This window comes from Mustelus asterias, chromosome 13 (genome assembly GCF_964213995.1).
Source record: "Mustelus asterias chromosome 13, sMusAst1.hap1.1, whole genome shotgun sequence".
In the NCBI taxonomy this organism is placed as follows: domain Eukaryota; kingdom Metazoa; phylum Chordata; class Chondrichthyes; order Carcharhiniformes; family Triakidae; genus Mustelus; species Mustelus asterias.
Genome location: NC_135813.1, coordinates 10758191 through 10771618, shown reverse-complemented (window position 1 = coordinate 10771618; position 13428 = coordinate 10758191). Strand labels below are relative to the sequence as shown.

At 42.1% G+C, this 13428-nt stretch overlaps 1 protein-coding gene across 15 annotated transcripts in view; it reads right to left on the bottom strand.

Moving 5' to 3' along the window:
- fubp3 (far upstream element (FUSE) binding protein 3) overlaps positions 1-13428 on the bottom strand; it is a 126724-nt gene that overhangs the window by 77406 nt on the left and 35890 nt on the right. For 14 of the 15 annotated variants that reach the window (XM_078226362.1, XM_078226354.1, XM_078226356.1 and 11 more), the window contains exons 2-4: positions 10257-10362; positions 4432-4465; positions 2507-2556 (exon numbers count right to left, since the gene is read on the bottom strand). In XM_078226362.1, the coding sequence (XP_078082488.1) occupies positions 2507-2556; positions 4432-4465; positions 10257-10362 (190 nt within the window). The remainder of the gene's footprint in view (positions 1-2506; positions 2557-4431; positions 4466-10256; positions 10363-13428) is intronic. The other variant, XM_078226355.1, reaches the window with a different exon arrangement.

The window sequence follows — 13428 nt, the reverse complement described above, 5'->3', positions numbered from 1 at the left end:
ACACAATTTTTAAAAAAGACCTGGACGTTTTTCTTTTCCTTCCTCTCGTGCACAAGTCACAGAATCTCTAGATTGACATCTTCCATGTGTACAATACCAACCTGAATCAGAATGGTTACAGCTTAGGAGGCTATTCAGCCCCTCTGTCTGTGCTGGCCCTCTGAAGGAGCAATTCACTTGATGCCACTTCTCTGCCTTTCCCACCACATTCCTGCAATAGTTTTCATTTCAGATAATGACTCAGGAATAGCTTCTTCCCCGCTGCCATCAGACTTTTGAATGGGCCTACCATATATTGAGCTGATCTTTCTCTACACCATAGCTGTGACTGTAACACTGCATTCTGCACCCTCTCCTTTCCTTCTCCCCTATGTACTCTGTGAACGGTATGTCTTGTCTGTATAGAGCGCAAGAAACAATACTTTTCACTGTATCCCAATACATGTGACAATAATAAATCAAATCAATTCCCTTTTGAAAGCCAAGTTGACCCTTCATCCACCACATTCTCAGACACAACATTCCAGATCCTAACCACTGGCTGCATGAAGACTCATGACTCCATTGCTTTTTTGGCAGTTCTATGCCCTCTGGTTCTCGATCCTTCCACCAATGGGGACAGTTTCTCTGTCTACTCGGTCCAGACCCCTCATGATTTTGGAATACTTCTTTCCAAACTCCTCAACTTTCTTTTCTCCAAAAGAACCTAACTTCTCCAATCTTTCTACTTAACTGAAGTTTCTCAACTCAGAAGCATTTTGAAACTTTTCTGCACTCTCTCTGATGCCTTCACATCCTGCCTAAAGAGTGGCACCCATAGCTGGATGCAATGCCCAGCTGAGGCAGAACCTGCGTTTTATACAGGTTCCTATATGACTTCCTTGCTTTCGTACTCTATACCCCAACTGATATAGCCCAGAACGCCACACACTGCCAGGCACTTTATTAATCATGTTCTCAACTTGTTCTGCCACCTTCAATAATTTATGCACATATACAAACACCCAGGTCCCTCTGCTCCTGCGTCCCCTTAAGAATTATGTTCACTCTACACTTCTCTGCACTAAGTTTCATTTGCCACTTATCTGCCCACTACACCAAATTGCCTGTCCTTCTGAAGTTCTACACTATCCTCCTCAGTTCACAATACTTAGTCATAGAGGTTTACAGCATGGAAACAGGCCCTTCGGCCCAGCTTGTCCATGCCGCCTTTTTTTTAAAACCACTAAGCTAGTCCCAATTGCCCACGTTTGGCACAACTTGCAAGTTCCTTATGATCTCCAAATATTGACATTGTGCCTGTACACCAAGATCTAAGTCAGAAATATACATCACAAAGAGCAGGGACCTTGACACCAATCCCTGGGGAGCTCCAATATAAGCCAGTACACTATTCTATGTTATTCAGCCCTAGTCAATTTTATATACATGTTGTTACCGTCCCTTTTAACCTATGAGCTAGAACTTTGCTTACAAATCTGCCATGGGGCATTTTATCATATCTTTTGAAAGTCCACAGGCAACACACCAACATTACAGGTGCACCATAGAAAGCATTTTTTCTGGTTGTATCACAGCTTGGTATGGTTCCTGCTCTGCCCAAGATTACAAGAAACTACAAAAGGTCGTGAATGTAGCCCAATGCATCACGCAAACCAGCCTCCAATCCATTGACTCTATCTGCACCCCACTGCCTCAGCAAAGCAGCCAGCATAATTAAGGACCCCACGCGCCCCGGACATTCTCTCTTCCACCTTCTTCCGTCGGGAAAAAGATACAAAAGTCTGAGGTCAAATACCAGCCGACAAAAGAACAGCTTCTTCCCTGCTGCCATCAGACTTTTGAATGGACCTACCTTGCATTAAGTTGATCTTTCTCTATACCCTAGCTATAACTAACACTACATTCTGCACCATTTCCTTCTTGGTATGCTTTGCCTGTATAGTGCACAAGAAACAATACTTTTCACTGTATATTAATCCATGTGACAATAATAAATCAAATCAAAAATCAAATCAACAGCATTACACTGTTACCTCATCAAAAATACACAGGCAAACACAAATCAGGTAACTTTCCATCCCATACTCCTCCTTTTACACCTCTACCCAATTTCCTAAATAGAAACCAGCTGAGGTCTAAAACCTGCCATGCAGGTGAAGCGAGAGCATGAAATCAGATGTTATTTTCAGCAGCTTAATACATCGTGTACTGATCAGACTATCGCTGGAACTTCACAACAATCCTTCTTTCCAACAAATTTGTGGTAACCAAAATCCAAGCCAATTTGCACTGTTGAGATAAAGCAAACATTTTGATTCCTTTTTCTTAAAACATTTAACTCTTCAACAGATCTCCAGAACTTCTAAATGTGCGAAAATATCTGACATCCTGAGATAATAATGCACGTTCCCCACAAATACCATTTTGTACAAGTGTTTAAATGACATTTACTGCATTAAAGATAACCTGGAACATACATATGTTCCAAAAGCTTCATACTTACTGAATCCAACCATTTTATCAGGCACTTTGTACTCTTCAGACATTATAGTCCTGAAAAAAGAATTTTAAAAGATGCAGTTTACAAGAACAGATGGGAAAATCCTGGTTTACACACACATTAATTTCACAGTAACTTCATTGCACTGTTAATGTAAGCCTTACTTGTGACGAATCAATCAACTTTACTTTAACATTGTCATACCAATAAAACCCAAAGAACTGGATATTCATTCCCACAATTGGGCCAAAGTTGCATGATTAGAGGCTACTTCCATGTTTTAATTACAATAAAAGGGGCAGTGGTTTTAGGGAAAGTGACTGGATACTCTCAAACCGACCATTTCTTTCTCATAAACGTCCAAGAATGAGACTCTATCAGTCAGCATAGCTGGCTTTGGCAGCCCTGGATATGGGATGAGATTGGAAAAAGACTGAAGTCGGATTTTCCCCCACTTCCTTTGACCAACCATATAGCCTTCATTCCAAATTTCAATTTAAGGAGTTCTGTTCTCATCTCAACTAAAAGAAAAAAAACTTCAGGAGCAGACACAGTTGTTATATCTATAGGAACATAGGAGTTAGGAACAGAAACAGGCAAATTCAGCCCTTTGATCCTGCTCTACCATTCAATCAGATCATGGCTGATCTCTCCCTGGTCTCAAATCCACCTCCCCACCTGTTCCCCATATCCCTCCTTCCCTTTTTTATTAGAAATATGTCTATCCTATCTCTTTCTTGAAACCATTCAACGATTCAGACTCCACCGCGCGATGGGGCAGCGAGTTCCACAAATTCACCACCCTCTGCGATAAGTCGTTCCTCCTCATCTCAGTGTTACATCTACCGCCTCTCAACCTATACCTGTGACCTCTTGTTCGAGATTGCCCCATAAGAGGAAACATTTGGTCTACATTTACTTTATAAATCCCTTTTAAAATTTTATATACCTCGATCAGATCCCCTTCTCATCCTTCTAAACTCCAGTGAGTACAAGCCCAAATTGTTTCATCTCTCCTCATAAGTCAACCCCTTCCTCCCTGGAACCTATGTAGGAATCCAGTGGCTTCTTCAAATCTCACTAGAAAATATTTTGGGTTGGCCAGGGAGATTTCCTTTTTTTTTTAGGAATGGCGAAAGCGGTAAATGGGATACGGGCATGGTGCAAGTGCGCCTGTTCGAACCATTCAATCCCAAAATGTGTGCAAGCATCTTACAATTGCAGAAACCTTACACCTTAAGAATAATCACAACTGTTAAATCTCCACAATCCCACTGTCTAGTTATCGTGCACTTTTTGATGTAAGGTAACTAATAGATACTGTCCTGCAAGGTAATATAAAGATTTGCGGAGACAGATGCAGAATTGCAGAAACCTTACACCTTAAGAATAATCACAACTGTTAAATCTCCACAATTCCACTGTCTAGTTATCATGCAAAGTAATGTAAAGATTTGCAGAGACAAGTGCAGTACATTTATATGTTAGTTTTGTTTGTAGATTGTGAGCCTATGTTAATTATATATAAATCACTTTGCTCCCACAGTCCAAAGATGTGGGTTAGGCTGATTGGCTGTGCTAAATTAACCTGAGTGTCATGGGGATTAGCAGGGTAAACATGTGGGGTTATGGGAATAGGGCCTGGGTGGGGTTGTGGTCGGTGCAGACTTGATGGGCCGAATGGCCTCCTTCTACACTGTAGGGATTCTACGATTTCTATGATATTGGGTGGTTCTACATTCACACACTTTCTCATGGAACCATGTTAGAAAAAAGCAAGGGATCACGTACGAGACAAAAAGGCTTCTAAAATTAGTTCTACTTTTAGCATCTGGTACCAATTGCTCTAGTGAAGCTTAAAATTGTATAAAATACTTGCATACATACTATAGATAGAGACACAATAATTACAACAATCTGTTACTTACCTTTGATGCACCATTCCCCCAAGCTGGTTCACTACTGAGAAAAGGGAAAGGAGAATTAAAGTCTGAAAGCAGGTGCAAGTTTCTCTTGTAGACTCTTATTCTGGTGTTCGAACACAGGAGTACACTGAAGCAGATTCCAGAATCGATCTTACTGAATGAGACTATCGACTAACAGTACCATAACTCTTACTGGGAGACTTGCACACAGTTCAACAGCAATTATATAGGCCGCTTGGTAAAAGGCACAGCATAGATGGAAACATAACACTACAAAAAGATGGTGACAGACTAAGCAAATGAACAAAACTGTGGAAAATGGATTTTAAAGTTGGCAAATGGAAGATTGTCCACTTTGCAGCTAAATAGAACAGGGTACTTTCTAAATTGTGCAAAGCCAGTGGAGATCCAAAGAGCTTTAAAAATGTCATGAACAGGTACGAAAACAATCAAAAAGGCTAATGGCACACAGATTTTTGTATCTGGAGGACGAGAATACAAGGGAGTAGAAGTCATGTTTCAATCATACAAACCCCTAGCTAGATGACAACTGGAGCAGTGCAGTGTGCACATTGCAGGGCACCAACCTTAGGAAAGATATAGTGACTTTGGAGGGAGTGCAGCATAGATGATACTTGGAGCCTCAGTGTTAAGTTATGAGGAGAGATTTTCCAAACTATGGTTGAACTCCCTGGAATTCAGAAGGCTAAAGGGCGATTTGATTAAAATTTTCACGATATTAAGGCAGATGGGAGGAAACTATGTCCACCTGTTGGGGTGTCTGAGGCTAGGAGGCATAATTCAAAGTTTAGTGTCAGACCATTCAGGAGTGAAAATAGGAAACAGTTCTTCATGCAACGGGGTGGTAGAAGCTTGGGAATTTCTTCTATAAACAGCGATTGTTAGACTGATAGATTTTTGTCAACCAAAGGCCTTAAGAGATATGCGGAAAATGGAATTAGGTCATGGAACAACCATAATCTCACTGAATGGTTGAACAAGCTCAAGAGGTTAAATGGGCTACTTGTGTTCTGATACCTCCCTTACATGATAAAGGTGTTATTTCACAATAACTCACAATATCACCACAGGATTAAAATAATCTGCAGTTATGTGGCAAATGAATTGAGTATCCAGTCTGGCTGCATCCAGCTAGGCAACAGCACAAACGTATCCATGGAATCCTTACACTGTAGAAGGAGACCATTTGGCCCATTGAGCCTGCACTGACCCTCCAAAAGAGCAAGACCACTTCCCCGTAACCCATGCATTTACCATGGCTAATCCACCTGTCATTCCTTTTGGATTAAGAGCACGAATTTAAAAAGCAAAAGTAGTAGTGAGAATTGGTAGAGCAAAACTCTAACCTGTTATCCAAATAACCAAAATACTCAGCTGAGGACAAACACTACCTTGGGGATCACCTGCCCCTGCCGGCCATTATCTATGCAATACGTTTTTTTGGATACTTGGATAGTTCTGTCACCTTTTTGCTACGAACCTCTACAAGGGTGGCACAGTGGTTAGCACTACTGCCTCACTACGCCAAGGACCCAAGTTCAATTTCCAGCTTGGTCACTGTCTGTGTGGAGTCTGCATGTTCTCCCTGTGTCTGCGTGGGTTTCCTCCGGGTGCTCCGGTTTCCTCCCACAGTCCAAAAGATGTGCTGATTAGGTGTATTAGCCATGCTAAATTCTCCCTCAGTGTACCCGAACAGCCACTGGAGTGTGGCGATGAGGGGATTTTCACAGTAACTTCATTGCAATGTTAACATAAGCCTACTTGTGACATTAATAAATAAAATAAATAAACTTTACAAAAATTGTGAAGTCAGCCAGATAAGGTGCTTTGAAACACCTGCCAGGCTAACCCTGTAAAAACGGACAGGGCTAATTCCATTCTGAGCTGACACATTTGAAGCACCAAAGTATTAGAATATGAGGAAGCAAAATGACTTTCAGATGCAGCAGTTCAAAAGAGAAAATAATCCCTATTATACAATACTGAGGGTAGGGGAGGAATGCAGGTCGGTTAGAAGCAGCTACACACCTGTATTTATGATAAACAGCCTAGCACCAACCAAGCAAAAACCTTCCCCTTCCAATCCTCCATCTAGTTTGGCAGGTCAGATGTGCTGAACTGAGGGATGTCACAAGGGCGCCCACAACTGATTCCAAACATTCTTCCATTCACACTGCCGCCCCTCCACTAACCAATGCCAGATAGAGAGAGAGAGAGAGCCAATTCACAAAGCAGGTGTACATTAATAACAGGAACGTGCTACAGCTTTCAAAGCCAGCTGAAAGAGAAGTCCAAAACTAAAGTGCCATCAGCAGCTATTTTCTAGTTGGGTCTAGCAGCTATTTCTAATTTACAATGTGAAGTTCCACGAAACAGAAAGCAAGGCAATCACGCAGACTCCCACCTATAAATGCAAACAGCCTCCCCAGCTGTCAGGGGCGGAAGATGCACTTACAAGTCATATTTTCATGCAAACCTTTTTTAAACAAAAAAAAGAACTGAAGAGGCTGGAGGTTGAAAAAGATACTTGTACATAAAGTTCAAATCAAGAAATGAGGTGATAGCAGTGGGTTTATCCCACAAGTTGCATTTCGAAAGCCGTTAACACAGAAAACCATCCAAAGCATAATCAGAAGAATAAACCCTCAAGCCAAGGGAGGCTGTGAGAACAAAGACTGAACATAGTCCTTAATTTAAAATTAAACCCAAGAGACGAGCAATTTTTTTACTGCAATTCTGAATCAAATTTGCCCGAGACTGTTAAAAAAGCAAGCAAAAACACAACTGTGCTGCATACCTTCAAGAACACAAACGCAAATGACGACAAGGTGTTTAAAACTGCCATGGAAAACCGTTAGCAATTCTACAATGAAATTAATCTTTCATAGGATAAAGAGTTAAAAGAAAAAGCTCCATTAGACTTCTAAAGAATGCCCAAAAGTGATACACTGGGAAAGGAGTCAGCAGAAAAGTGGCATTATATTTCAATTCCACAGGCTCAGATCAACTGAGCAGATGATTAAGAAAGAGCAGCGTTTAAAAGTTCTAACTACAAAATGAAGATGTGCGGGGAGGGGGAGAAAACAGCAGATTTGAACAAAAAAAACATTCTGAACAATGATTGTGTAATAAAAACATTGCAGTGCAACTCCGCTACGAAGGGGAAAATACTCTTGCTTTCTAATGTTAAACAAAATGCACAAATACATTCTTCTTTTTTGATTCTCCCTGTGCGCGCCTCTGGGTGTAGCAATGTCCCCACAGTGCTAAGGTAACTCCTGAAACCACCAACATTCCCTGGTCACCAACAGAGAGTACGTGAATGCAGTCTTAGCAGGCCAGCACAGCAGTTTTGTGGATACATCATTGGGGAAGATATTGCAACCAGCTAATTGGGAACAGTGACTTCAGCTTCCTGTGCGTAGCTGCTTGGCTACTGTAGAAATGATCCCACAAGACACAGCTTATATATCAGGCTTTGGAACTCCTCTCTAAAGTAGCTCTGCAATGCAAAACCTGCCACTAATACATCACTGCTTCACATTCGCCATTTCCACTAATCGACATACTTGGAACTATATTTTCACTATTTTTCCTCAGAAGTGCAGTCTTGGAATTGTAGGGGAATTGACAAGTCCAGCTTTAGCATTTATTGAGATCATTCATTCCCAAGTGCTATTTTCAGAGACCAGTTTAACAGTAACTGGCAAAGCTCAAGAATAATTGTGCAGAACAACATGCCTCCTGCTGCACATGTCGTAGAGGGAATTCCCCCATTGATTATCAGGTCAGATTGTGTAACATTTGTCCTTCTGAAATGAAGGAGCAATGTGCAGATAATTTTTGAAATAAGGTACATTTCAGAGCTAGATGGGTAATATTTTCACTTCATACATAGAAAATTTTCCTTCAAGTAGTTACACTTTTTTTTAAAGCACCAGACAGACCCTAATAGCTTTGTGAACTACCTTAAACTTGACTATCTCTCTTGCATTTAAACATTAGATCCAGAATTGTAAACTTCAATGTTTTGTGCCAATCTTGTTCTGATAACAGAAATTAGGCGGCTATTCAGCCCTTTGAGCCTGTTCCACCATTCAATATAACACGGATAATCCTCCATCTCAATGTCATATTCATGCTTTTTCCCCATACCCCCTCATGCCATTGAAATCATCTCTCTTTCTTGAATACATTAACTTTTCCTCCACAGCCTTCTGTGGTAGAGAATTCCACAGGTTCACTACCCTTTGAGCAAAGAAATATTTCCTCAGCTTCGCCCTAAATGGCCTATCCCATATCCTGAAACTGTATCCCCTGGCTCTACATTCACTAACCATGGAAGACATCCTCCCTGCATCTAGTCTGTCCAGCCCTGTTAAAATTTTATATGTTTTAATCAGATCTCTGCTCATCTTTCTGAACTCTAGTGAATACAGGCCCAGTCAAACAGTCCTACCAACTCTGGTATCACCCTAGTGAACCTCCACAGCACTCCCTCTATGGCAAGTATATCCTTTCTTAGGTAGGGAGACAAAAGCTGCATGCAATACTCCAGATGTGGTCTCACCAAGGCCATGTATAACTGCAGTAAACATCCTTACTTCTGAACTCAAATCCTCCCGAAATGAAAGCCAGCATATTGTTTGCCTTCCTAATTGCTTGCTGCACCTGCATCTCCACTTTCATTGAGTGGTGTACTGAGGACACCCAGATCTTTGTACATCCACACTTCCCAAAATAATCACACTCAATTAATACTCTCCCTTTCTATTTTTCATACCAAAGTGTATAACTTCACATTTAGCCACTTTTTACAGCACCTGCCACGTGTTTGCCCACTCACTCAACTTGTCCAAAACACTTTGAAGCTTCCTAGTATCCTCCTCACAACTCACATTCCGCCCAGTTTTCTGTCATCAGCAAATTTGGTTTCCTCATCCAGATCATTCACACACATCATAAACAGCTGGGGGCCAAGCACCGATCCCTGGGGTACCTGCCACTCGGAAAAAGACCCATTAATTTCTGCCCGTCAGCCACTTCTCAATCCATGCCAATACATAATCCCCTATCCCATGTGCTTTAATGTTTCTCACTCACCTCGTATGAGTGACCTTATCAAAAGCCTTCCAAAAGTCCAAATACACAACATACACTGGTTCTCCCTTATCTATTCTACCAGTTACATCCTCAAAAAACTCCAGTAAATTTGTTGAGCAAGAATTGCCTTTCATAAACTCATGCTGGCTTTGTCCAATCTATTAATGCTTTCCAAATGTTCTGTTATCATGTCTTTTTATAATAGACTCCAACATCTTCCCCACCACTGATGTCAGGCTAACTGGCTAATTCTCCTTCTTATCTCCTTTTTTAAATAGTGGGGTTACATTTGCCACCCTCCAATCTGTAGGAACTGCTTCAGAGTTTACAGAAATTTGGAAGACGACCATCAATATATCCAATATTTCTAGGACCACGTCCTTTAATACTCTGGGATGTGGATTATCAAGCTCGGTGATGTCATCTTTCAATCTCCTTAATTTCCCCAGCACCATTTTCTTGCTAATACCGATTTCCTTCAATTCTGCATTCTCACTAGACCCTTGGTTCACTAACATATCTGTGGTGTTATTTGTGCCCTCTTTTGTGAAGACAAAACAATGCGTGTGTTCAGTTCTTCTTTGTTCCCCAAAGAAGTCAACTTAAAAAGTAGCCAAAGATTTTGCAAAGGGAGTACAAAATACCTCTAAAAGCAAGCAGTTACACGAAGAAAAAAAAATGCTGTCAGCAACACACTGACTTACCCCCGTCATCGAGTGTCCGTTTCTGAGTCCCATAGCCATAGACTGCAGGATCTACCACAGGAGTGGAGTTGTTCAGATGTGACCCAGCATCTATTTTAGCAGCAATCTTTAACAGAGAAGGAGGTGGAAAAGAAACAGCATTTTAAAACCATGTGCAACATTTAAAGCTCTTTACATTGCAATATTTCACTTTCTAACTCAAGTTTGACCTTGATACCAGATGGTGCAACTTCAACTTAATAGAGCCCATCGGCTACAGCAAGGTTCAACACTGTCAAAGTTAGATACAAGTAGGGGCGAGGGTGGAATTAGGGAATTGGAGATGATATTGGAATAGCAACGTGTAAGAGAGACTTCTGAAATGGGAGGGGTGGGCTGGTGAACAAGGTTGATGTGTTCGGGAGAGGGTTGCAGAGTATGCTATAGGTTTTGCCATCAGTGGTGAACTATAAAGAGCGAGGAAAACACAATGGATCAGTTAGTGAGGACTGAGATCTTAGAAAGATCTACAGACACGAATGAAAATGTTAAAGTTGATGAGCTGAAAGATGAGGAGCTAGCAACAATCGGCGAGGATTTGGGTGGCAGAACAGGACTGAAGAGTTCTACAAGACACTGAATTGGGGTGGCACAGTGCTGCCTCACAGCGCCAGGGACCCAGGTCCAATTCTGGCCTTGAGTAACTGTCTGTGTGGAGTTTGCACACTCTCCTCGTGTCTGTGTGGATTCCCACCGGGTGCTCCGGTTTCCTCCCACAGTCCAAAGATGTGCAAGTTAGGTGAATTGGCCATGCTAAATTGACCTTTAGTGTCCAAAGGGTATGTAGATCAAATGGATTAGCGATGGCAAATGCACGGGGTTGTGGGGATGGGCCTGGCTAAGATGCTCTTTCAGAGACTCGATGGCCCAAATGGTCTCCTTCTGCACTGTAGGGATTCAATGAATTATTCCAATGCCTAATAACACGAAGTAAAGTAAAACTTTCATCCTCCCAAACTGGTTCAGTACACTATTCCTACACAGCACTAGTTGGTAACAAATCAGTATAAATGTTGTAAGATTCCACTATTTTAACATATGTTGCATACATCACAACACTAAACATTATTCAGAAATTATAAATGTAGTTGGAAGGCAAAATATAACAAACACCTGACAAGCCCCATGAACACTTCCAAATGAAATGGTCACAGGCAGCAAGATCCAGCGTTTGACAAAAATCACAAGCAATAAACATTGAAGTTAAGACAGAGAGGATTTAGAGGGGGGGGGGGGGGGGGGGGGGGGGGGGGGGGGGGGGAGAGAGAGAGGGAGGTGGAAATATACCACAAATGATATTGACTGTGGCCAGGCCGCAGGCTTCCAAAGCTTTGAATGCTTGTGCATAGGGTGCTCAAACTCTGCCAAGTGCATTCCGTGGCCAAGGGATCAATGAAAGATCACGATTTTTAAGTGATGAGTAATTGATAATTTTGCTACTGTGGTTATGACTAACTCCATAAAGTTATATTGATCTGGGACAGAGATTATTCAGCTCGCACCACTGGTGTAAATTAAGTGCAGGATTTCACAAAATTGAAGTTAAACCTGCAGTGGACTACTAAGGAAGCAATATAATCAGAAAGGACATCATAATGCAGACAGAAAAGGGAGTGGAGATCGGTGGAATCAAGAGGGCAATATAATAGAGAAGACTTTTCAGATGGAATTTCTATAAAAAAGGGACACGCTGACATCTCACAATGCCAAAAAAAAAATCATTTCATGAATGGAAACATGCTTGAGAATTTAAAATCCAAGGAGAATAGGTGAAAAAGAGGTGCTGGTTAGGTGCATTGGCCGTGCTAAATTCTCCCTCAGTGTACCCGAACTGGCGTCAGAGTGTGGCGACTAGGGGATTCACAGTAACTTCATTACAGTGTTAATGTAAGCCTACTTGTGACATTAATAAACTTTAAACTTTTAAACATCCATACAATAATTGATGAATATATCTATTGTAGTTCCAGGCAATCATCTTTTTTATTACACTGTGCAAGTACAAGCTTGCGAGCCATGGCCTGTTACTGGTAGAAGTAAAACCATTATGCAAACATGGAAGGACACTGATCCCGGAATGCCAGCCAGATTTGGCTGAACACATGGTATTTGAACCTCTGTCTGATAAATTAGTGAAAGGAGATCTTTTGCCATTGTGTTTGGGAACACTGATTCATATCTGCCTACATGTCCAGAATACACTGGCTGAAAGACATTAACCAAGCTGATTGATAATGTACAATCTACATAACTTGTTCCTGGTCGCCTTCTCTGATCTCCTTACATCCACCTTCCCCACCCATCCCAGAAGTATTGTATTCACAGAATCCTTACAGTGCAGAAAGAGGCCACTTGGCCCATCAAATCTGCACAGACAACAATCCCACCCAGACCCCATCCCCGTAAACCCATGTATTTATCCTGTTAGCCCCCCTGACACTAAGGGGCAATGTTGCAGGGCCAATCAACCTAACCCGCACATCTTTAAACTGTGGGAAGAAACCGGAGCACCCGGAGGAAATCCACGCTGACACGGGGAGAACGTGCAAACTCCACACAGTCACCCAAGGCCGGAATTGAACCCGGGTCCCTGGCGCTGAGAGGCAGCAGTGCTAACCACCGTGCTGGCGATGGAAACTTAATTTGCAGAGGAGCTTAATTCCAGCGAGGTGGTATTTTGATGAGGTTGCATAACATTCTAATGCACGCAAAAGGGTTTTTTGGACATTGTTTATCAGGTAGTTTGACCCTCCCTTAAACTCCTCAGAGCAGAATTCCTACAGCACAGAAAGAGGCCATTCAGCCCATCGAGCCTGCACTGACAACAGCCCCACCCAGGCCCTATGCCCATAATCCCACATATTTACCCTGCTAGCCCCCCGACACTAAGGGGCAATTTAGCATGGTCAGTTCACTTAATCAGCACATCTTTGGAATGTGGGAGGAAACCGGAGCACCCGGAGGAAACCCACGCAGACACGAGGAGAACGTGCAAACTCTGCACAGTGACCCAAGCCGGGAATCGAACTGGCACTGTAAGGCAGCAGTGCTAACCACTGTGCTTGCCCGTGTGTGTGTGTGTTCGTTATTTATGTGCCAGCCTGGACAATGATCATATTGGCAGGTGACACAT